This window comes from Grampus griseus, assembly GCF_964374135.1.
Source record: "Grampus griseus genome assembly, chromosome: 6".
In the NCBI taxonomy this organism is placed as follows: domain Eukaryota; kingdom Metazoa; phylum Chordata; class Mammalia; order Artiodactyla; family Delphinidae; genus Grampus; species Grampus griseus.
In genome coordinates this window covers 28,404,415-28,429,863 of record NC_139000.1, presented here as the reverse complement: position 1 = coordinate 28,429,863, position 25,449 = coordinate 28,404,415, and the positions used below count along the sequence as shown (strand labels likewise).

Below are 25,449 nucleotides of genomic sequence, written 5' to 3'. Positions count from 1 at the left end.
AAAATCATGTGCTCGGCACCTAACTTTACCATATTCTCACATTATTCCATATTTGCTTTAGTTATACTTAGGGTTTTCTCTAAAATTTTTCATATTTCCATTACCTTCATTCCTTCCCACAGGTAATCTACTCTCATTAACTCAACGTGTATCATTTATAGTTAGGTTTTCTAATATTTCCATTTGTATTTGTCTCTAAACAATATGATTTTGCAGAATTTTACACTATATAAATGATATATTATAGGTAGGTATTATTTTTCAAATTGCTTTGGGAGCTTTTTCCATATTAATATGTGTTGCTCAGGTTTGTCTGCATTATTTTTGTAACATTCTATTTTATGACTATATCGCATTATTTATTCTCCTGTTGATGGACACTGCAATTGTTTCTAATTCCTTCCCTTTTCAAACAATGCTGCCAAAAGGTCTAGGACATATCTCCTTTTGTACACATAGAAGAGTTTCTCTGCTAGAAAATGAGCTGCTGAGTTATGGGGAATATACTCCTTCAACTTGACTAGATATTACCAGTTCACAATTCATTTGCTGTGGTTGAGAGTTCCCATTCTCCACATTTTTCTTTCTATAATAAGTTATGTGCTTTCTTATTATCATATAATAACACCTGTAATGTGTCTCTTAACTCAGACCTCAGTGTAGTACTCAACTATGTAATTGCCATACTCCTCATCAAGATCATGGATCATGATTAAACATACCAGTTGGTCTACCATGGTTTGCAGCAAGGAAGACGTTTATTTTGTGAGAGGAAGAAATTGGGAATGTTGAGAATGGGACCTCTCTCTGCTCCCATATGGAAGGAATGTTTGATTGGTTAAAGACTGACTATAGCCACATGAATCCTCTGCAAATAAACATACGGATCTCACAGGGCAAGGCTCTTGGGATTTTGTAGCCTGGGAATCAGTAGTCAAGCATTCTTACCCCTCCACTCCCAAGTTCTCCTAGAAAGTTTATATTTTGAGAAGCTCCTCTTGTCTTTGGAATGAGACACCTTTGGTACGTGTTGTGTTACAGTCCAGGAGACACCAGATTTTGCCCTCCTATCCCCCAGAAAGTGATAAGTCTATTTTGCCTACTGTTCTGATTTTGATCTTCCAGGTGGCATCAAGTTTGTCTGATATTATAATGATACATTAACCTCTTCAATTCCCAGCAGCCTCATTTATTCCAGGAGAGACAACTGGGAATCAGGGAGGGAAAGCATTTTCTCAGAACAGCAAGAAACTAGCAAACCATAGATTGTAACCCAGTCCTTCTGCTTCTTAGCAAAATGTTCTTTTTCCTATACCATTCTTCCAAAATGACTCCCTTTAGTTGCTGTTGTTTCTCCTCTGAGATTTTATTGGCATTTGCAAAACTGGGTTTTGTAATGTGTTCCTAGAAATAATACTGTGTAAATATGGACTTTAGTCTCAATATTATACAGGTCCTCTGCATTCAGTATTCTACCCCCTGTCGAGTCTTACAGCCACAGAATTTCAAAGCAGGAAAGGATCTTCAAAAAGTTGGCGCAACACTATCAATTTCCAGATAAGACAAAGGTGAAAAATTAAATATAAAGAGGTTATTTGCCCAGTGTCATACTGCTAGCAAGTGGCACTACCACTATCATACTAACTTCTTCTAATTGTAACTGTAAAGGACAAAATAAAACTTAGCTACAAAATCCTATTAAACAGAGATAACTACTATTAAAATATCTTTGTTTCTCCAATCTTAGTATCCATCAGAAAAATTTATAAAAGAGAAATAAAGGGATGCCTTCTCCCTGTATGAATTGTTTATATCTGAACCATAATACATTTTTAATTGAAGACAAAGACAAATCTTTGGGTGTCCAACTTAGGCTGACTTACATTACGGTATGTCACAAGTTAGGCCACGCCTCTGTGTTTTTGCTTATCTGTGTTTTTGCTCCCACTGCCTGTATCCCCTTTTCTCCTTTCACCTCCAATACTCATCATCACCCTGAAGGAAAAAAACCTAACCATATTGCCAGACACAATTTGATTCTCCTCCTGAATTAAGATTTTATTAATTACTCAATAATAATTGACCTCTCCTATCTTTGTAACACATTGTAGCTTGAACTTATACTTGTCATAAAATGAAGCAATTTTTTTTCATCTTTCCAAGTATATGTCTGTACCTTGGGATTACAGACTAATTCATCTTTCTTTCCTCAGTACTTAGCAGGATAGGTGTTCTGTGAATATTTGTTAAGGAAGGAGAAAAAGAGAGAAGGAAGGAAAGAAGGATGGACTCTGATAAACTGGAGCCAGACTCTGGTAAGGGACAATAGCCTTTCAGCAAGAGAATTGTTTTTATGAGTAGAAGGAATTGGTCTGAAAAGACATGGGCCCCTTTCAGTGTTTTTATTTGTATCCCTTCTAACCCAGGTAGGATTGTGTATACGTCCAGAGAGAATAAAAAGGGCTGTGTGTCAATTGAAAGGTCTGTTTCACTAGACTCAGTAATGACTTGGGACCCAAATAACTCTGCTGTAGAACACTTCTTTTTACAAATGAACATAACATACTTCACAAGTGCAGAAGTACTTGCATATTGGCAGCAGTAATACTGGCTTATGCCATCATAGATCACTGGACATGATGCCGTTAAAATAAGGGCAAAACAGTTTCGGAGCAGCTGCTGAGAAATCCCTATTATACTAGCAACCTTGGCTGTGACATTAGCAAATCTTGAGAGTGGCTGGTTTTCAATAAATTGTGGTGGTAAAAATGGTCTGATTCTAAGGCCAGTGAGAGGTATCTCTGCTTAGACCAGAGATGTGTCATCTTGGAGCAGCATTTCTGTAGAATTTTTGAGGCTGGTGGTTGTGGAATCCTGACTCAGTTAACAGAAATGAATTAGCTAATTAATTTCTTCACAAATTCATTCATCATATATTTGCCTAGTGCCTTACCTCTATGTAAGTCATAGTCCTAAGTTTTTGCAAGTGCTGGACACACACTAGGGGACAAAACATCTGAATTTTCTTACCTAGTGGAACTAAAATTTTAGGAGGAGGAGATAGGAAATAAACAAGTAGATGAGTAAATAAGTAATGGAATTTTAGGTATTCATACACAGCATGGGAAAGAAAGGAATCAAGAATGACTTCTAGGTTTTGGAGAATGGTTATGCCATTTACTGAAATGTAGTCATTTTGTGATTTTTTAGTGAGCAAAACCAAGTGTTTGGTTTTGAACATGTAAATTTGAGATGCTGACTTGATATTAATGGAAATGTTGATTAAGCAGTGGAATATAGGAGTCTGGAGCTTGATGCCCAGCAATGAATCTCCACTGCAACAAGCATGGAATTAGGGATAGGAGCATTGGTAGTGCAGCCTGGAGCAATACATATAGGCTGACAGCAAGCGGCTGCCTGGACTGATTCATAATCCGTATGTCCCCATCTCTTGTGTGTTCCCATATATGTTTGAGGATGGTTACTCTGAAAGGAAAGGACCTAGAATTGTTGAGGAGTATGTGGAAGCTTGAAGCAAGATTTGAGTGCTAATGTTGATGTGCTCACATTGATACCTACAAATTAGTAAGGTATGGCATATTCCCATAATAGATGTACATGCAGAGTGCTATGTAATTGTTTAACAGTGTCCCAATGTGATTATTTACTCTCACTATATAATTCACAATGAACATTTATTAATGTCAACAGACTAGTGGTGTTACATCAGTGGAGATGGGTGACAAAATGGGAGGGTACTGGATTTGGAACCAGTGTAAGTAATCTTCCTTCAATGAAGAACTTGTTGCCTCAGCTGCTGGGAGTCCTACTGGCAGACAATCCTCAGCTGTCACCACCTTCAGGGGTTGCTTCAGTTGCAGAGAACCATGTTTCCCCAGTTCACGCCCCTTCCCAGGGTGGCCCACACCCAATGTGGAGAGTCCATGTAGGCAGACCACGGAGAGAGCTATGGCTGAGAAGCCCAAATGGCTCTCACACTGGATGCTAGAGCCTTCCCAGCCCAGGCATCAAACATGTGAGTCAAGCCTTAGAGGTGACCTAGCCCCAGCCATCACCTGATTGCAACTGCTTGAGAGACCCCAGGTGAGCATTGACTAGCTGATCCTAGTCAACCTTCGGGTGAGCAAAGAAATGAGCGCTATTATTTTAAGCCACTGTTTTAGGGTGGTTTGTTCACAGCTACAGATAACTGCAATTATGATTAAATTATTTTACTTCTTTCAGCCTCAATTCCTCTATCTATGGTATGGGAATAATTTTATTAAAACTTCCTGAACCTAACTCATGAGCATGTTGTGGAAATAACTTTAATAGTAATGTAAACTAGGCATTAGAGGAGCAACTTACTATAATTATCACCGTAAATCATCATTAACTTGGAAGGGACTGTGCAGAATACCAAAAAAGCAGGGCTCTTAATTTCAAGGAGCAATGATATCACCTTTCAGTTCACAATCATTTGTCCTAACCACACAAACATTTGTGGCATTATCTATGGAATTTTTTTTAATATAAATAAAGGATCTGGAATGGGAGGGGTGGAATGGAAATCAAGAAGTGGACTTAAAAACGATAATGTAACATTTACTTTTGTTTAGCCCCTCTGTATAGCTCACATCAGCAGGCTATTTTCAAGCGTATTTGTAGAAGGCACAATTTTGTCCACTCCAGCTTCAAACCTGGAAACTCGGCACTTAACAGTTAGCCTCTTTTACACTCACTAAACACGGCCTGCCCCGCACCCCGTCTTCTCTTTGTTTTCTTCCCCTATATAATTTGAATGCCTATATCTCCAACTAGATATGTCTTTAAAGAAACAGATCCAGAGATTTCTTTTTGTAGTTGTGCCCTAAGAGTAACTATCATAGCACTTCGTAAATAGCAGATACCTAACACATGTTTTCAAAATAGATAAATATAAAATCCAACAGTGCAAATATAATTTGAAAGATAATAAAGGATCCGTGAGTACTTACTACTAAGATGCTTTCCATTTAATTGAAAGTGGAAAATTCAACTATCAGTTTAACCTATTTCTTTTCTTTTTTGATTTTCTAGATTCCAAGATTTTCCCCTAGTTGCTAGTACAGCCTGCCAAATAGTCCAGTTCTCCCCTTCTCCTTGTGCCTTTCCAGGCACATTTTGAGATTGCATTTCCTGAGCCCCTTGTCATAAATAGCTGTGGTGAATTGTGAGTGTAAGTGACATGTGTCCCTTTGGATGGAGCATTTTAAATTCTGGTTCTAGGCACTTCCAGAGCTCTTGTTCCCTCTAGCAGGTATCTACAAGATTCTAGGTAATGGCTGCTCCATTAGGCTGGCTTCCTTACTGACTATGAAAAGAAGAAATGCCTCCTCCCTCTGCAATGGATATGTAGTATGAACAAGAAATAAGTCGTTGTTTTTAAGCCCTTGGTAATTTTTAGTTTTTTTCCCCTCAGCATAATTTCCTGATAGAGCCATTCTGATAGAGCACCTAACGCTTAGTGACCAGAACTGATTGATGGGTTTGGCAAAGCCTGAGAGCAGAAGAATCACAGCTCAGGTATTTCTTTCCTTTCCAGTTCTTTGTCAGTGGAATATAAATCGGTTTAGTAATTCAGCACTTAACTTGAGATGCCAACTTGTTACCGTAGAGACCACGAGTCAGCGCTTCTAATAACTGAATCATAGGCACACTTTAGGCTTTCCAAACTCTACATTAAATTCTGTTAAAATAGCCTATAGTATCCCAAATTTTATCTGGCATTATCTTAGGTGGATTCCCCAAAGAGTAGACTGAGACAGAGATATGTGTGCAGTAGGTTTATTTGGGAGTGCTGTGCAGAACACCTGTGACCTAGTGCAGAAAGCAGAATTGGCCAGATGGAGAAGCCGCACTGCGATGCAGTCACAAGGCTTCAACTGATGGCATGGGGAGCTCTTCAGATGGCCCTTTATAGTTGTCCTGGTTGAAGCAAAGGGGTTTTTGTGTCCCTGCATCAAGTCATTGGATATGGGCCAACACAGAAGAGGAGGTGTAACTTTCAGCTGGGCAACTTCCTTCTGTGGAGGACAATGCTGGGGAAGAGGCTCAGCTGTAAGCAATCTGCAGCCAACACTCCTGGCAACTGGAGGATCTCATACCTCTACCCAAAGGAGGATTCTGCGTGGTATGGCACAGACCCGCTATAAGAGTGGTATAAATTGCTAGTAAAATTATTGGAAGCCTGTACAGGGTTATCTCCTATCAAAGCCATTACCTCCTTGTATTGTCCCCAAATGATCTGTCCACTTGGACTGTTGTTTCCCTACCTCCAACTGTCAAAGGCATATTTTTCCTTAAGGATTCAGCTCAAATACCGTCTAGGAAAATCCTCTGAGGATGTATCTCTTGATGATGTCCACAGCCATGATTTTTTTCTTCTTTTGGGCTTCCCTGGGACTCTGCACCAATCCTGTGTTACAAGTTTGCCTTATATGAGGAAAAGGTCCTTTAAGTGAATGACTGTAGGGTTGCTTCTCAAGCAAGGCATAGAGAAACTAGGATGGAAGATGGTGGGGTCGGGGGGAATAACAGGAGGGATTCCGATGCGACACTCTAGTGCCATTTGTTTTTCTGGGGTCCCACACAGATGACACTATGCCTGTGAGTGCCAGACTATCTTGTTGACCCATTTTGTGTCTTGTAAGTTAGAGTCTTCTCTCTTTTCACCATATTCTATTGATTGTTTCCCCAATATTATTCTTAAAGTTCTAGTCAAGGATTGTTTAAATGTTCCATTCTTGACTTGGCCTTATTTCAGAGCCTTAAAGGGAGAACAGATCATTTCAATTCCTTCTCAGGCTTTCTGTCCCCACTCCCCACCCGACTCTATCCGCACCCACAGCTGAATCCTGCATGGTGGTTGTGCTACTACTTATTGAGGTATTTGTCGGAGGGAGAGGGAAATGTCAGAGAGTAAAAGTCTGGGCTGTTAGGTCTAACTGTTATTTTACAAGTAAAAATCCTACCTACAGAGTCAACCTCTGATAATCTGTTTTAATTTTTATTTTGCAGGAAAGCAATTTCTTTATACTTTGAATTAAAATCATTCATATACCTATTTTATTTCCTCATTAGACCTTAATTTATTTGAGATAAAGAATAAATTTAAGAAAATCATCAGAAGCCTTAATTTCCCCATTTGCAAAATGAGTGGCTATAATTCTTCCAGGGCCCTTCCCTCTGTAGAAGTTGCTGATTTGATGTGAGTCAGCCTAAAATGATAGGATGTCACAATTCTAGAAGAGTTGAGAATACCTTATTCTCCAGTTTCCATATTAGTTTGCTGGCAGATATGCTGCCTACATCTTTTTGTTACTGTCAAGTAAAATAACTGCTCTGGAATAGAGGGCGAGAATAACACAAAGAAAGTAAAACAAAGAAATTTCACAACAGCCATCATCAGGAATTCAGGGGCAATTTGACTTACAGCAGCTTGAAATTTTAAAAGTAAAACAGAAAATGCAGTCTGTTTTTTCATTTGCTTTCTGTTTCTTCTTTAAACAAGCATACTCTATCTCCCCAAAGATTTTCCCCTAGAAAGAAAACACATTGCACAGCTTGACCTCTAATTTAAATCATAATTAAGCTTCCAGTTAATCCCCCAGTGTTCCGTTAAATCCCCTTATCCTCTTAAACAGCATGACCCCAGTTTTATTTTCCCCAGACATAAAATGCTGAATTATAGCTTATTTATGAGTTTCATGAATAAGACTAATTTGATTGCCGTTTGCAGAGAAATTCTCACCAGGTTATTACATTTCTAGATCCCATTAACTAATAAAAATATACAAAATAAAAATTATTCTAAATTAGTCTTCCAAGCAGAATCGCTGGCAACATTTCTTTCTATACAAAGAAGGCGTGGGGCTTCCCTGGTGGCGCAGTGGTTGAGAATCTGCCTGCCAATGCAGGGGACACGGGTTTGAGCCCTGGTCTGGGAAGATCCCACATGCCATGGAGCAACTGGGCCCGTGAGCCACAATTACTGAGCCTGCGCATCTGGAGCCTGTGCTCCGCAACAAGAGAGGCCGCGATAGTGAGAGGCCCGCGCACCGCGATGAAGAGGGGCCCCCGCTTGCCGCAACTGGAGAAAGCCCTCGCACAGAAACGAAGACCCAACACAGCCATAAATAATAAATAAGAAGACGCCACCAACCAGCCCAATTAGGAAACTTTCCTCCTGTTGTCCCTGCTCAGCACTACTACCTATGCTAAATCCAACCTATTTTTTATTTTACGGGTCAAAAGAGCAGGACTGAGGAAAGTATATGGCGCTGAGAGCTCCGTGAAACCAAAAGCTGTAATGTTCATATCATGATAGATTCCTCAGCCTTATGAATGTCACAGTTGTCGCTGGTGGTATTACACAAAAAGAACACTGCAAGCTGAAAAAAATTTTCAGTGTTAGATCAATGAAATAATCACCACTCTTAACTTGCTGAATCTTATAATATTGACTAGTTTGTGGATTATGTCATATAATTCAATATTTTCCAAGTCTTTATTTTTTAAATCTATTCTTTCCCTTTACCTTGATCAGAAAGCAGCAGATGAATCTCCTAAATTTATTCATATTCAACCAATATTGTCTACTATGTGCTATGTCACAAAGATATGTCACAATAGCAATATAGGTCAGAAGAAAAGTCTGGATAAAGGGTTAAGGGATTACATTAGAGGTTGCAAATAAATCATCCAGAAATGGATAAGATTTGGGGTTACAAGTATCAGTAGAAATACACATGGGGGTAGATATGGAGAAGGGATAAGCATTTCAAGTTCAGCATGGGCAAAGATACAAAGAAGATAACAAAGAAGAGAACATCAATATTTCAGGGATGACAAAAAGTTCTTTAAGATGGCACATAGGGGCTTCCCAGGTGGCGCAGTGGTTGAGAGTCCGTCTGCCGATGCGGGGGACACGGGTTCGTGCCCTGCTCCGGGAAGATCCCACATGCCGCGGAGCGGCTGGGCCCGTGGGCCATGGCTGCTGAGCCTGTGCGTCCGGAGCCTGTGCTCCGCAACGGGAGAGGCCACAGCAGTGATAGGCCCGCGTACCGCAAAAAAAAAAAAAGATGGCACATAAAATGCTCCATAATCTGGCTTCTGTGTATCTCCTACACTAAATCTTGCTACTTCTTGCCTCATACATTATGTTTATCTTCTATGCCCTTGCCTGTGCAATCTATTCTGTTTATAATGCCTTTCAGTCTTCCTCTGGTTAATGTCTTTATACATGTCATCTCTATTCAACTATGGACTCCCTTGAGGACAGGCCCACATCTTATTCATCTTTGTATCCCAGAACATAGTACAATTCTCAGAATAAGGTAGGCATTCTATAAATGCCTATTGAATTCATACATTCATTCATCTATCCATTTAAAAAGTTATCGAACACTTTTTTTTTTTGTCATTGGTTGGTGCTTGGTTTACAGTAGTGAACAACAAATGACATGGTAATCTAAGGAAGAAGCTGCAGGAGATGAGTCTAGGAAAGCAGGTTGAGAATAAATTATGAAAGGCCAGGCATGCCACCTTAAAGAGGTTAGAATTAATTCTGTAGGCAATTTTCACCAAGTTTATACAGAGTAAAGAGATATCATATTTCTGATACAGAAACATATATAGCTTGTAGGACATTAGAGAGGGCAGAGACTGGTGGCTAAGTATTGTTGAAGTAGAAATTTAAGTAGGAATTTGAATAATGTAACAGAGAGGAAACGTTGATTACAGAGGGGCAGATCTTGTGGGAAAAAAATCTAAGAGTGAAATCTAGTAAGAATTGAGTTGGTAGTAAAAGGAAACCAATAGAGGAAGGTCAAGCAGATGTTGTGGATTTGAAATAAAAAGTAATAAGGGACCACTGTGAGAGGGAGAACAATGAAATGAGAATGATATTTGAGAAAGGGGAATGAATAATCCTCCCATAATGGAAGGGGTGTGGCAAAGCAGAAAAGCAATGAGATGAGTAGCGTTGGCTATTAACCAGTGTGGAAGTGATAAAAGCCAAGGAGAACTGGAAAAACTGAAAAAATGTGAAATAAGTACATAGACACTGGATTTTATGAGTAGTGCATGAAAATATTTTCTTAAGCGCTAGTACCAGACATCTTTCTCTGTTTTTTAGGAAAAGCTAATTTGAATGTGGAATGTGAGAATCTGAAAGCAAGGTTCAGCAGGAGCAAAACAAAGATCCTTGATGTGCTTCATAAAAGGTCAATGGGAAGACCTCCTCTAGCCTGGCTGACTAAAATTCCCTTTATAAACTCACAGGAATACTGGGTAAAACATAACTATTGGCATGTAAACCATATATCAAGCACGGTAACAAAAAACAAAAAACACTTAGAAAATCCTAAGTGCCAGAGACAATTTGAAGAGCAGGCACTGACAGGCAGCCCTCCAACATTTATTTTACACTTGGCTATAGAGCTCAGAAGCCAGTGGCTGGGCTCTAATGCACAAGCACTGGCCCTTGAGCTTCACTGAGTCAGAGGAGCTGGAACTAGGCCCTTAGGTAAAACCTGGAGCCTTAAAGATCTGCCAGTCATTGGGATTGGAAAAACTCCACCTACTAGCTTGGGTAAGAGGCAAGGAAATTTGTTCTTTGCCTGGAGCTTTGGATAGGGGAATAAAACCAAAGATGACTCCTGAGCAATCAAAACCCCAGACCTGCAACAGATATAAATTTACAATATCTGTATTATTCAGGAACCACAAACTGAGAAACAATCATTTACAAATGTACCCAGATCTTTAAGAGTCAAAGAACCCTGGCAGAAACAAATGTGTAACTGGTCTGAAAGGACGCTTTCACAACTCAGGGCATAAGAGACTCCCATAAACAAAACAACCCCATCCCAGAACAGCACCACAGGAGGAAATAAATCACTATGAGTAAGAGTCAGCCACTGCTGTAAACAGTAAGAGTTAGGAACTCAAAAGCTGGAAATAGTAGAAGTACCTGAAAGAGAAGATAAAGATATTTAACTTGACTAAGGAGGCAAAATAATAGAAATCATAATGAAAGTACAGGCAGATTTCACAAGGCACCAAACAGAACATGGAGTATTGAAAAGAATATTGTCATTGAAATGAAAATGAATGTGTCCAAGCAGATCCCACAAGTGAATGAATATAATCACCTCCTTTTCTATTCCTCATTTTAAATTATGCTCAGCTGTATTTCTTTCCAAGTTTGTCAGACAGGTTATACTTGGTGTATTCAAAATGTGCTGCTACTCAATACAATTTTGCAATGTGAACTTCAGTTCATCCCCTTGAACCAAAAATTAATCTCTCAACAAAATGAATCAACCTTTCCTTATTTCTGCAATGAAGGTAAAGTTCTTTCAGTTTTTGCCTTCTGTCCTAAATTCCAGGGAAAGAGGATTCACCCAGGTCCACAGAAGAACTACTGTAGGACTCCAAAATTAGAAAAGTGCACCCAGGGAAAGACGGTCCCTGGCAATGCCCTGGAAGAGTAGAAGACCAAGTCTTTTTCCTAGGTCTTGTTTTATGGCTTTTATCAGTGTCCTTGCTGGTGCTGCTGCCTTCTACATAAGGACGAAGACTACACTAGCCAGCCAGTGTTAAAGCTTTCAAAAGCTTTTGATACACGGTGATGAAACAAGAACAGTGCTCTATTTATACTATATCCACCCTACAGTCTATCTTTACTTCCAGCCCTAACCTCTCCACATTAGAGTGGTTTTAGCGGCTTTGTGCCTTGGTGTTCTCCACTTCTCTGTGGTGATCTCAGGGGCCAGTTGTAAGTCAGCCATTAGTGATTTCCTCAAGTCCACCTGTACTAACGGAAATTACTTCGTGCTTCTGACGTGTTCTAAGACTAAAATTGCTCTAGATCTCTCCTTTTATAAGGAATTTTCATTTTAATAATTACTTTTAGTAGTAGTTAGATGTGTTTATTTTTATAACTACCCAGAAGTTCTTATCCAGCAAGTGTATTTGCATCTATTTTTTATCCATTTGACTTAAATAATATCAGCTAGTTATTAACTAATTAAAATAGTGCAAAGGCTAATAATGTCTGTCTTAACACTTACACTTTCACCCCAAAGAACTGCTTATCTCACAACTTGGTAAAATCCACATTAGGGTTTGTTGGCAAATTAAAATTCTTTATTCAGTGATGAAGACGACAGAGTTGAAAAGAAATGTATATTAAGACTGAATAGAATCAATACAAGTGAAGAGCTGTGGAGTGTAGATGAAGGAATCACAGTACACAAAGATAACTGCTTGACTAAATGATGTTAGGCCTGTAATGATTGACTTATATAAGTGGGTGGGATGGGAGTAAACAAATGAATTCTTTCTTATACAAACAAAAAACTTCATAAAACTTATTCTCTTAAGTAGAGAAAGAACTTCAAAACACTGGCTCATTCTTGGTAATTCTTGGTAGTTCGACTGGTATTAAATATTGCAAAGCCAACCCGGGGCGAAGAAAACAACTTTAAATATACAACCTAAAACAGCATACTGACTGAACTATCTTTTTATACATCACCTAGGAATAGACACCACCATAGTGCACTATGAAGCCAAGCCCTTCCTAACTCATTAGTATCAATATCCTTAACTGTGAGTAAACTGGCCTTTTTTTTTTTAAAGAAAAGTACACACTGATAACAGGATCTGTTATTACTAGTACTGGAATCTATACACGAAGAGAAGTAAATATACTATTTAAGAGTACGTGCTCTGGAGCAAGACTGCGTGGGAACAAATCTCCGCTGCTCCGCTTACTACTTGGAATAAGTTGCTTAACCTGTGACTCAGTTTGCTCATTTGTAAAATGAGAGCAATATCACGGATTTCATAGGGTTGCTACGAGGATTTTTAAAAGCCCTTGGAACGCAGCCTGGCACACGAAACGCAATAAATAGCAGCTGTTACAAGGTGTTCCCCCTAAAATTCTCTGAAATGTTAGTTCTGCCATTGCTTATCATTCTACAGCTTTTCAGTGAAAGGAGGGGAACTCCTATTCGTCCAGCACCTATTATCGGCCCCACTCAATTTCTCCCCTGGGCGCTGCACAGCTTTGGCTGCGAGCCTATCGTCCCTTCCGGACGCTAAACCCGAGATGTAGCCGGCGAGGGGTGGAGCCAGACCGCGACCCACAGTCCTCACAAGTTCGGTCGGCGCTGCCCCAGTCCCAACAAGGGGCAGCTTCCATTTTGGACGAATCTGCGCCAGCATGGGGAGATTCCGGGGCTTCTGAAGCAGAGCGAGGAGACCGGTAGGAAGCCACCCTGCCTCCCTTGCTCACAGACCACACAGCAGCCGGCACCTGCGAATCCCCCCAGGCCCGCGGGAAGGCAGGGCTTCCCGAACGCAGCTGCCGCAAAACCGGGCCTGAGGCTGGGCGGGGCCGGCGAGCGCGAGGCCCCGAGGCGGAGGTGCGGGGCTGTCCGAGGTGTGCCGGACGCCGAGCTCAACGTATGCCACCAGCTCCTTTAGTCCACAGGCCCAAGCCGTCGCTTTCCCGGAGCCGCCACCGTCGCGACCTTCTTTTCTATCTCCCTGTCACTTTGGTTGTTTGATGGAAGAGAAAAATGGAAGTCAGGCATCTCTGAGGCACCAGCCAATGAAATAGGCAGAGGAGGTGGGGTCCTTTGCTCGCGCCTAAATTCAAAGGCATAAATAGTTCCTCTCCGCTGCTGAGCGCGGGCTGAGTGTTGTAGTCGCTATGGTGGAATTTGCTTCTTAGCGCCCGAAGCCGGGCAAGGCTGGCCCACTCTCCGCCCTAGTGACTAGGAAGAGCTTTGTGGGTGCCGCAAGCCCAGGCGGCCTGACGCAGCGGTGAGGCAGGTGCGTGCGCGCGGCCGGTTGGGCCTAGCCTGGCATTCCTGGCCGGAGATGGGCGTCGGGGGCTGGGGAGCCGAGGAGCAAGGGACCTCAGACTAAAGTTAGTTCTAAGGGGTTCCTGGCAGAATGGCTAGTTCTTGCCATTGAAGTAGGGCGAGGAAGTGTTGACAGAAAGGCCTGGTGAGGCGAGGAAAGAGCCTGAGTGAAAGCAAAAAGCTTCATCTCTTTATGTGGGGTTTATCTATTTAATAAATATTTACGAACCCCCCCTCGCCCCCATCCCGCGCCCTCGAGTCAGGGACTATTCCGGCATACAGCGGTGGACGTAGGCGAAGATGCTACGGAGATTACATTGTGATAGGTTGGATAGACGAGTAAATAAGTACTGTTTAGTGTCAGCTTTAAGTGCAATGAAGGAAAAAGGAAGCGGAGCGAGGGGGTGGGTAGAGGTGCTCTTTTATATAGGGAAGTCAGGAAGGACCCCAGTTAGGTGACGTTTGAGCAAAGACGTGAGTGTTGGAATGGAGAGTGAGCCATGCCAGTATCCGGGAGAAGGGCATTATGGGCAAAGGGGATGCGGTGTGAAATAATCAGCCTACGTTACCTAGAGTATGATAACGGTGGAAGATAAGCCTGGAGAAGTAAGTGGTTGGCTTCCAGGTTGAATTAATGGTTTAATTAAGTTCTAACTAGAGACTAACGCCTGTATATTTTTAAGTTAAAGAAAGATACCTTTGCATCAGAGGAAGTAGCTTGGCAAGTGGCTGTTTTATTTCTATAGAGCTGTCATTCCTATGTTTCAGTCTTCTACATTTATTATGGTTCCAGTTTTACATTCCACTTATGTGTTGTTATTTGTTTTGTACAGAACTGCTTTGTGGCTTGCTTGATTTCTAGCAGAGATTTGCCTGTCGGAGTCAGTAGTGAAAATGCACATTAAGTCAATCATTCTTGAGGGATTCAAGTCCTATGCTCAGAGGACTGAAGTCAATGGTTTTGACCCCCTCTTCAATGCTATCACTGGTTTAAATGGTAGTGGGAAATCCAACATATTGGACTCCATCTGCTTTTTGCTGGGCATCTCCAACCTGTCTCAGGTAAAGTGTAAACTTTCTCATTTATGTGAATTTAAGTTTGAGGAGCCTCGAGGGAATCCTCATTGCACTTAGAGACTATTGCCAGTATCCTCTTCATTTGCATTTTTATGTGAAATATCTTATACCTCACCACAGTCCTTTAAAGGTTGGTATTATTACTCCATATTTTAGGTGAGAAAATAGAAACTTAGAGGAGTTGCCTAAGGTTCATCTTCTTAAGATGTTTGGAGCAACACTGAAACTCAGGCATTCTCATTCCAGAGTTGTACCCTCACCCCATCCCTGCCCCCCGCCTCTCCATTATAATGTCTTTTCAGGACCTTCTAATGGGATTGGATGAATAGTGAAATTCGTAGACACTGTCTTTCCTTAAATCTTTCAAATGAGCTTTTGTTAAGAAATGAGTAGAAAACAGTTCTCTTTAGGGTTGAAAAAGTCCTATGGAGAAAGGTGCCCATTTCAGGTTGTTACCCATTTTCTTTGCTCTTCTTGCTTATGAATGCCACTGCCTATCCTTGGCTGCTTAATGGATACTACATGGGTGATTTTCCGACAGCAAGAAGCACATTTTTAGTGCTATTTTGCGTAGTATGGGGTTTTGTAACTGAAACTTTTCCTTTATTTTAGGTTCGGGCTTCTAATTTACAAGATTTAGTTTACAAAAATGGGCAGGCTGGTATTACCAAAGCCTCCGTGTCAATCACCTTTGATAATTCTGACAAAAAGCAGAGTCCTTTAGGATTTGAGATTCATGATGAAATTACAGTAACAAGGCAGGTGAGTGGCTACTAAATATTTGGTTACCTAGAAACTTGCAGGTCTGATGTGCGTTTTGGCAATGTGACTACTGGAGAGAGAAAGTTTATGAGCAAAATTGATGGATCAAATACTGACTAGATTCCTTAAGAATATCTTCCTTATGTTAAATTTTGATCACGCAAATTTTGCCGTGTACCAAGAGGATTGAAAGGGATCTGAAATCCATCAGTCCAAGCACTCAACCATGCTTAAATCTTGAACCACACAGTCTTCTCTCTCTGTGCTGGAACACCTGTAGCTCTTGGGATCTTTCTATGTTCTCAGGTAACCCATTCTGTTTTTGGAAAGGTCTAATTAGAAAGTTATTCCTATATATTGAGTCAAAGTGCTGTCTTCAAGTTTTACACATTAATCCTCATTTTCTTGAGAGCATCAGGAGCAAATCTAATTTATTCCGTATTTCAATATTTAAGTGTTCTGTAAGTCTGTTTCCTAAGCTAACTCTCTAGGTCTTTCAATTGATATTTAGTTCTTTATAGGTCTTTCAGTTGAATTGAATACAAATTTGCTCCAGTTTTTTATATCTTTTTTTTTTTAATGCTTGGCACCTCAAATTACATATACCAGAATTGGTCTAGCTACGACAGGATTAAGCAGAATTGTTGCTTCTTTCATTTTAAGTACTCTACTTCTATTTTTCTCAATATGATGTTGGAGAGTTCATGATACATTGTGAATTCATATCTGATTTACTAAAAATCACTGTAAATTGTTCATGTGTTATTACTTAGCCACATACTGCCAGTTCTGTATCTAAGCAGGTTTTTGAAACCAAGGGAGGACCTTACATCTGTCCCTTAAAATCTTTTTTTATTATAGTCAGACAATGTTTTCAGTTTGTCAAAATTTTATTTTAAAAAATTCTGTTAATTCGCATTTACTCTCCAACTTAGCATTATGTAACTTAGATTTCCCTCTCTATTTTACTTTTTTTTTTTTTTTTTTTTTTTTTTGCGGTACGCGGTCCTCTCACTGTGGCCTCTCCCGTTGCGGAGCACAGGCTCCGGACGCGCAGGCTCAGCGGCCATGGCTCACGGGCCCAGCCGCTCCGCGGCATGTGGGATCTTCCCGGAACGGGGCACGAAGCCGTGTCCCCGGAATCGGCAGGCGGACTCTCAACCACTGCGCCACCAGGGAAGCCCTCCCTCTCTATTTTAATGAAAGCCTCTGGTTGAAAAAAAAAGGGCGGGGGATTGACTAGATTGGGACAGAATCCTGTTCTCTGTCATTAAGCATCTATCAAATAATAACCCTTTAAGGATTTTAAGTAAGTCTGCTACTAATCTACCCCAAATTCCTGTCCTCATGCAATCCATATGCCTGTATCTTCACCATAATTTTGTTATAAAGACTGTCTCAAATTACTTATGGGTAAATTAGGACTGTTGTTCAAATATATTAATAAATGATCTACCACCCTCATAATCCTGTCAGGGAAAAGGAGTGAATTAATATTTATTTAATATTTATTAAGTGCTTAATGTGTGCTGGGCATTGTTGAATGCCCTGGGAAATACAGATAGAAAGAATGAGAAACATACCTTGTCTTTAAGGACCTCAAAATATGGGTGAGACAATCATACCCAAAAAATGATAATGCAAGTGCTGTAGTAGAGTGTGAATAAGCTGATATCTAGTATAAGTTGTTCCTATTAAACCCATACCGAAGTTCCATGGTTACTCTTTTTCTTTCAAGTATTTACCAGTCATGTCTTTTACTAATCCCTTTTAGCATCTTGACAGGGATTGATATTAAACTATTTGCCTTTCATTTTCAGTATCTGACTTCTTTTCCTTTGGAAATCAAAAGGGAGGAAGAGGGGTTAACCTCTGAGTATGGAAAATTGTAGAAAGAGGGTGATCAGGGATAGAAACTACAATCTACACATACTTGGAAACATGAAGCTAGAAGGGCCCTTAGAGACCTAATCCACTGCAGGGGAGGTTAGGAGGCTTGTGCTTGGTTACGTAACTAGTTAGTAAAAGTCCCTGGATTAGAAGCCAATTATCCTGACTCAGTCTCATATTCTTTTTGACCATGTCACACTTTCTTTATTATTTACCCTATATTGATTTTGTTTACCATTAGTTGGACAGAACAAACATGAAAAATAATGTATTTGGGAATTTATCATCATAGCACAAGATGTGTGTGTTCATTTATATCTTTTAAAATTCTTTCCTTTTTAGGTGGTTATTGGTGGCAGAAATAAATATTTAATCAATGGAGTAAATGCAAACAATACCAGAGTACAGGATCTCTTTTGTTCTGTTGGCCTTAATGTTAACAACCCTCACTTTCTCATCATGCAGGTATTTCGTTTGTGGTCTTTATATCTCTTTCATAATAGTTTTGACATCTTTTATTTTTTAACTTATAAGAGAAGTGCTTCTGTTTGGATTTTTTATTTTACTATTAGCGTGCTGTTTGGGCACCTGTTAAGAAATGTGGGTTAGTTTTTTGTACTTACGTGTTCTAGTATATTGTATACATTTGAATTTTGAAGAATGTCTGGAAGTAATTTTCTTTGACTTATCTTGGAGGGCCATTGTTCCAAAAAATCAAGAAATGTTCAATAATTATGCTAACATTAATTTATATACTTACCTGTCTTAGAATTGGAGACTTCTACAGCATTAATATTAACTGTTTCGGAAATATGGTCGAGTTAACTTTGTATCATTTAATAACATGTAATTTGTATCACTCATGAGAAAGTGGGTAACAAAATTCTAGAGTTACAAGCTACCTTTGGTCTCAACTATAATAAAAGAAACATCTTTTCATGTAGGTGGAAGAAATAACTCCCCAAAGATTGGTGTATTAGGATACAACAGCTTCAGTGCAGATAAACATGTATGTCTTAGGTTATTCTTTCTGTATTTTGTTATTATCATAGTAAGTTTGCCAATTTTATTTTCAGGGCCGAATTACAAAAGTGTTGAATATGAAACCTCCAGAGGTAAGAGTACTCTTTAAGGACAGTAAAAATAGTAATTATAGATATTGTCTTAATCTTCTAGGTAATCAATTTTTTTAACATAATTTTTTCCATTATTAAAACTCTTGGAAACATTTAAGAATGATAAGTAGAGGAAATAGTTTTGTTTTTTAATATTTAACACTGTGCCCCGTTTTTTTTTTAAGTTATGTAACAAACCTTCTGAGCCTTACTTTCCTCATCCATAAATTGGAGCCAATAATCCTTACCTCAGGGTCTGTTCTGAGGATTAAATGAGAATCCTTAAAAGAAGTAAAAGAAAAGTCTTAGGACCTTATTAAGCAAAATTTTTAAAAAATTATTTTTTTAATTGAGATATAATTCATAAAGTAGTTTCAGGTGTACAACATAATGATTCTATATATATATATACATATATTTAATATATGTATATATCACAAAATGATCACAGTAAGTCTACTCAACATTTGTCACCACACAGGTAAAAATTTTTTTTAAGATGAGAACTGTTTAAGATTTATTCTGTCAGCACTTTTCAAATATGCAGTACAGTATTACTAACTGTAGTCACCATGCCATACATTACATCCTCAGGACTTAGAGTTTGTACCTTTTGACTGCCTGTACTCATTTTGCCCACCACCCTTTCCCCACCTCTGGCAACCGCCAATCTGTTCTCTGTACCTGTGAGTTCACTTTTTTTTTTTTAAGAGTTTACATAGAAGTGAGATTATACTGTTTTTGTCTTTCTGTGTCTGACTTAATTTACTTAGCATAATGCCCTCGAGGCCCTACCCATGCTGTCACAAATGGCAGGATTTCCTTTTTGTACGGCTAAATAATACTCTATTTAATTTATTTATATATATAAATATCACATATTCTTTATGCATTCATCCATCAGTGGACACTTAGGTTGTTTCCATGTCTTGACTATTGCAAATAATGTTGCAGTGAACATGGGAGTGCAGATGTCTTTTCAAATTCGTGTCTTTGGTTCCTTGAGATAAATGTCCAGAAGTGGAATTGTTGGATATGGTAGTTCTAGTTTTAATGTTTTGAGGAGACTTCATGCTGTTTCTCATAGTGGCTGCACCAATTTACAGTCCCACAAACAGTGCACAAGAGTTCCCTTTTCTCCACGTCCTCACCAGCACTTGTTATTTCTTGTCGTTTTGATAATAGCCATTCTGACAGGTGACATCTCATTGTGGTTTGGATTTACATTTGCCTGATGATTAGTGATGTTGACCATCTTTTCATGTACTTGCTGCCCATTTGTATGTCTTCTGTGGAAAGATATCTATTCATACCCTCTGCACATTTTTTCCATTTGATTTTTTTCTATTGAGTTGTATGAGTTCTTTGTGTATTTGGTTATTAACCGCTTATATATATGATTTACAAACCATTCAGTAGGTTGCCTTTTCATTTTGTTGATGATTTCCTCTGCTGTGCAGAAGCTTTTTAGTTTGATGTAGTCCCGCTTGTTTACTTTTGGTTTGGGTGCCTTTGCTTTTGGTGTCAAATCCAAAAAAAAATCATTGCCAAGACTGATGTCTAGGAATTTTATGTGCCCGATATAGTATTAAAAGAAATTTTGCCTCTATAAAGTAGCCTTTCTCAACTGGTGTTCCATGTCAGCCTATAGAAAAAGATTTGAGTGAAATTAATTCATTGCATACAATGGATTGCTTAGGACATTAAGACTTAATTTCCTCTTAGAGCCCCCTTGAGAAAGAGTTGGTACGAAGGAATGAATGTTTTGTATAAGAGCAAAAGCTCTTTTGGTATTTTTTTTCTATGGAGAAGAACTAAGAAGACGACTGATAATTGATAATACTAGTCTGGTTTGACCATAGGTCATGCTTATTTTCTTTAGATAACATCTTAAGGGAAAACTTCTAATTCAAAACCTGTCAAATACATAGAAATCAAAATGGTTTTCAGAGAAATAATCCTCTTGAGATAGGGATTGATGGTGACTAGAAGCTTCTGAAAAAGGAGTGCTAGCAAAATTGTCCTACTTACAAAATTGTAATTAATATTTGCCTTTTTCAGAGTACTTCTCATGAATTATTTTACTTCATGTTTACTTCTCAGCAATGTTGTGAGATATTATCAGTACTCTGCAGAAAAAGAAACAGAGGCACAGAGAAAATTAAGTTACTTTCCCAAGTTCTTAAAGCATGTGCCACAGTTGGAATGCAGACGTTAGGCCATGCTTCATCCTTGTAGGAACAAAATGGCTGAAGTCTCACTTGGAACAATTTTAAGTAGAAATTTCTAAAATGAAAACTGAATGTTGTTAGCCTTTACTTTTTCTAAGACTCATATTTGAAGGAAAAGAGGAGGAAGGAATTACTGACTTCAGTTTTAAAGGAAATGCACTCTGGAACCTCATCGTGGCATAAAGTTTGATTTTAGAATTGGAGTGAAGGCCAGAAATGTTTCTTGAATGTTAGGGTTATTAGCTAATATGCACAATTTTATGTACTTAACTTTTATGATCCATAATTTTGTTAAGATACTTAGGTTAAGGCATTAAATAATATCCTTAATGTAAATTCCAATGAGACTCATTGTCTTGGATTCTTAAAACATTAATACAATCGTCTTTCCAGATTTTGTCCATGATAGAAGAAGCAGCTGGAACCAGGATGTATGAATACAAAAAGATAGCTGCCCAGAAGACTATAGAAAAAAAGGAGGCTAAGCTGAAAGAAATTAAGATGGTAATTAAATTTATATAAAATATTTTGAGAGAAGAGAGTACTTTTGCATTTAGAGTTTCTCTGCTGTAAAAAGGGAAATTCTACCACACCCCCGCTCCGCCCAGCCTTAGTTCAGTTTTCCTTAGTCTTACATCCTACTTCTTCCTTTTAAATTTCTTTAATGGTACTTCACATACTGAAAAATATGATCTTCCTTTATTTTCCAGATACTTGAAGAAGAAATTACTCCAACCATTCAGAAATTAAAAGAGGTATGTACTATATATGTGAGGACAGCCAGCTAGAATGTTTCTCAAAATTGGTGATGTATCGACGATCATACACATGGGGATGAAATGTGTACCACTTCTCAGGAATTATTCTGGCGGATGAGATAAGGCGTTAGAGTTGGTAGTCCATACTTAGCCTTCTGCTTGTAGAGGACAGTGTACTTCATATCTATTAAGTCATAATGGTTTTGTAAATAGATTGCCTGTCTTAATCTCAGAAAATATGCCAGATTTTAATTCTTTGTTGAAGAGAAGTCTAAATTTTCCTGTACATTTAGAATTGAATGGAATAATATTTCATAAATATTTGGCCCTCTCAGTGACTTTTCTTGGTAGCGTGAATAACTTCTCGGATAAAAGGGGGCTGTCATTGTAATTGCTGCTGTCAAGGCAATTGGTAAACGAAAGGTATTGAAACAGATGACTGTTTTCTCTATAATCTTTGCAGCTTCTGACATTGTAATTAGTGTTTCAGTGAAAGAATGTGTTTATAGCACATTGGTTTTAAATTATGTATTTAGGAATTTATTAAATGTTCATTAAAGTTTGATATTTCTCAAGCTCTCTTCTGAATCCATATAGTAGCATAGACATTATTGGAAAAACTGAAAAATTGTGATCTTGAAGGTTCTGCCTTTTGTATGTATGATTTAGTAGAAAACACTAGATCACGAGTTTAAACCTAGATGTCATGTTTGATTTTGACAAGTTCTTTCTAAATCTAAAAATATGGAGTGGTCATTTAATCACCCTGAATTTGTTTCTTCAAGTTAGGAACTTTTTGTTATTTTGTTACTTTGTCCCAGTAGGTCCTAACGGGAATCAAGTTTAGTAATGTGTGAGCAAATACTTATAAATAGTTACATGAATGAATGTTGGGTGGGCATCTTGGTAATACTACTACAAAGTACATCTAATAGTGCATCATTCATGGTTGTGTAGGTTGTATTTATACAGACTTCTTATTACTGCCAGTCTGTGAATCTTATGTCTGCATTTCTTTGTTAATCCCAACTGCCTGATTATATTTGAGAAGAAATAACCACATTCACTAGAGATGGTATTATGCTATCTAACCGTAGTTCTAATGTTATTTAAAGCTTTCTAAAATTTATAATCCATGATCACTCAGTTTAAGACAAAATCCATTATATCATGTAATGGGAAATTGTATACATGTTGCTGTATTTTGATTCTTTCCAAATTTGTTTAAAAATATGAATTTTGAGTTATACTTTACTGGTGATTTCTCTTTCAGGAAAGATCTTCCTACTTGGAGTATCAAAAGCTAATGAGAGAAATAGAACATTTGAGTCGTTTATATATTGCTTATCAGTTTTTGCTGGCTGAAGATACCAAAGAACGCTCAGCTGAGGAGTTAAAAGAAATGCAGGATAAAATTGTGAAGCTTCAAGAAGAATTGTCTGAAAATGATAAAAAAATAAAAGCACTTAGTCATGAAATAGAAGAGTTGGAAAAAAGAAAAGATAAGGTCAGGCATATATGTAAGAATAGAATATACACTCTGAAAAAGATATTAAATTATATATTATAAAATAACTATTTAGGATTTACTGGGCATTGTCTTCTGTATCGATTTCTTAAAGTATAATAATGAAATAGCTTATAAAAAGTCAATAATTTATGTAGAAATTATACAAGAAAAGGGCATCATGAACAAATTTTTAAGTACATTGATTGAACTGGGTGCATTTGATTATAGGAAATTGGAGGTATACTCCGATCTTTAGAAGATGCTCTTGCAGAAGCTCAGCGAGTTAATACTAAATCTCAGAGTGCCTTTGATTTCAAGAAGAAAAATCTGGCAAGTGAAGAGAATAAACGCAAAGAGCTGGAAAAAAATATGGTAGAGGTAAGCAAACAAGAAGTGTAATTTAATTCTAGTAGTATACATTTATCCATTCTGTTAATATTTATTGAGTGTCTGCTATGGATCAAGGGTAATTGTTTGGGGTAGGATGTAGCAATGGACAAAACACCTTGTGGGTCTTTGTTCCAGTGAGGGAAATGATGATAAATAAGTGAAAAATATCATATGTTATATAGTGATAACTGATGTGGAGAGAAAATAAAGCAGTGGAGAGGGTTGTAGTATAGGGGACGGGGGTGTAGTTTGGGATTTTAAATTGGGTAGCCATCGAAGGTCTCATTGGCAGGGCTGTATTTCATTAAAGACCTGTAGGAGGTCAGAGAACAATGTAGATAAATTGGGAGGCTGTGGGGAAAGGTGTTCCAGGCAAAAGAACAGCAATTGCCCCAAGTGCCTAAGGTACTGGAAAAGTAAAGAGATAAGTGTAGCTGGTTATCACTAACTAGTAGAAATGCAGAAAGGTAATGGGGTGTAGGATCACATGTGATTTTGCAAAACATGTGAAGGACTTTGACCTTTATTCTTACTGGCATGGGAAGCTGCCGGAGTTGGCTGAGCAGAAGCATGATGTTTTAATATTTTAATAGGACTATTGCTGTTTTGAGGATAAACTAAAGATAAATGGAAGAAGCAGGGAATCCAGGTAGTAGGTGTCCAGGTGATAGCCCTTGGATAAATGCTATAGAAGTTGGGATATTAGAGAAGTTGTGGGAATTTATGTGTATTTTAAGGATAGGTCCAGCAGACAGACACAGTAGATTTTTTTTTTAATTGAAGTATAGTTGATTTACAATGTTGTGTTAATTTCTGCTATACAGCAAAGTGACTCAGTTATATGTATATACTTTTTCATATTCTTTCCCATTATGGTTTATCACAGGACATTGAATATAGTTCCTTGTGCCATACAGTAGGACCTTGTTGTTTATCCATCCTATATATAATAGTTTTCATCTGCTAGTCCCAAACTGCCAACCCATCCCTTCCCCACCCACCTCCCCCTTGGCAACGACAAGTCTGTTCTTTATGTCTGTGAGTCTTCCTGTTTCGTAGATGTGTTCATTTGTGTCATGTTTCAGATTCCACGTATAAATGGTATCATATGGTATTTGTCTTTCTCTTTCTGACTTACTTTGCTCAGTATGATAATCTCTAGGTCCATCCATGTTGCTGCAAATGGCATTATTTCATTCTTTTTAATGGCTGAGTAATATTGCATTGTGTGTGGGTGTGTGTGTGTGGGTGTGTACATACACACTACATCTTTATCCATTCCTCTGTCCATGGACATTTAAGTTGTTTTCATGTCTTGGCTGTTGTAAGTAGTGCCAGCAGATTGGTTTTTGACTGTGAAAAAGGACTGAAGGATAACTCCAGAGATTTGTCTTTGACAGTGTGCAATATGGTTACCATTTGTTGAGTGGAGGATAATAGGCTTGAGGAGCCAGTTAGACATCTAAGTAGAGATGTTGGTTTGATAGTTGAATATATGAACCTTGAATCCAGGTTGAAAATACAAATCAAAATACATATGCTGGCATGCCCCAGGGCTAGTGCTCAGACTTCTTTTATATACACTCATTTCTTAGGTGATCCCGTCCAGCCCTATAGCCCTAAATACCGTCTATATATTGATGCCTTTCAAATCAATAATTAGCCTTGACTCCTTCTTTGAAGGACTCATTTGTCAAGCTATTTAATTGACATTTTTATATGGATGACTTTAGAAGTCTAAAACTTAACATAACCAAAATAGAACTCTTAAATTTTCCCTACCTACCCAAACCTGCC

General features: G+C 38.5%; 1 protein-coding gene across 1 annotated transcript in view; it reads left to right on the top strand.

Moving 5' to 3' along the window:
- Positions 1-14,813: 14,813 nt before the first annotated feature.
- The window catches only part of SMC2 (structural maintenance of chromosomes 2), a gene marked incomplete at its 5' end in the record, with an annotated part of 50,364 nt that continues 39,728 nt past the window's right edge, over positions 14,814-25,449 (top strand). The window contains 8 exons of the mRNA XM_082656755.1: positions 14,814-14,981; positions 15,609-15,758; positions 17,991-18,113; positions 18,725-18,763; positions 21,388-21,498; positions 21,705-21,749; positions 23,026-23,259; positions 23,491-23,640. Coding sequence (XP_082512881.1) covers positions 14,814-14,981; positions 15,609-15,758; positions 17,991-18,113; positions 18,725-18,763; positions 21,388-21,498; positions 21,705-21,749; positions 23,026-23,259; positions 23,491-23,640 — 1,020 coding nt within the window. The remainder of the gene's footprint in view (positions 14,982-15,608; positions 15,759-17,990; positions 18,114-18,724; positions 18,764-21,387; positions 21,499-21,704; positions 21,750-23,025; positions 23,260-23,490; positions 23,641-25,449) is intronic.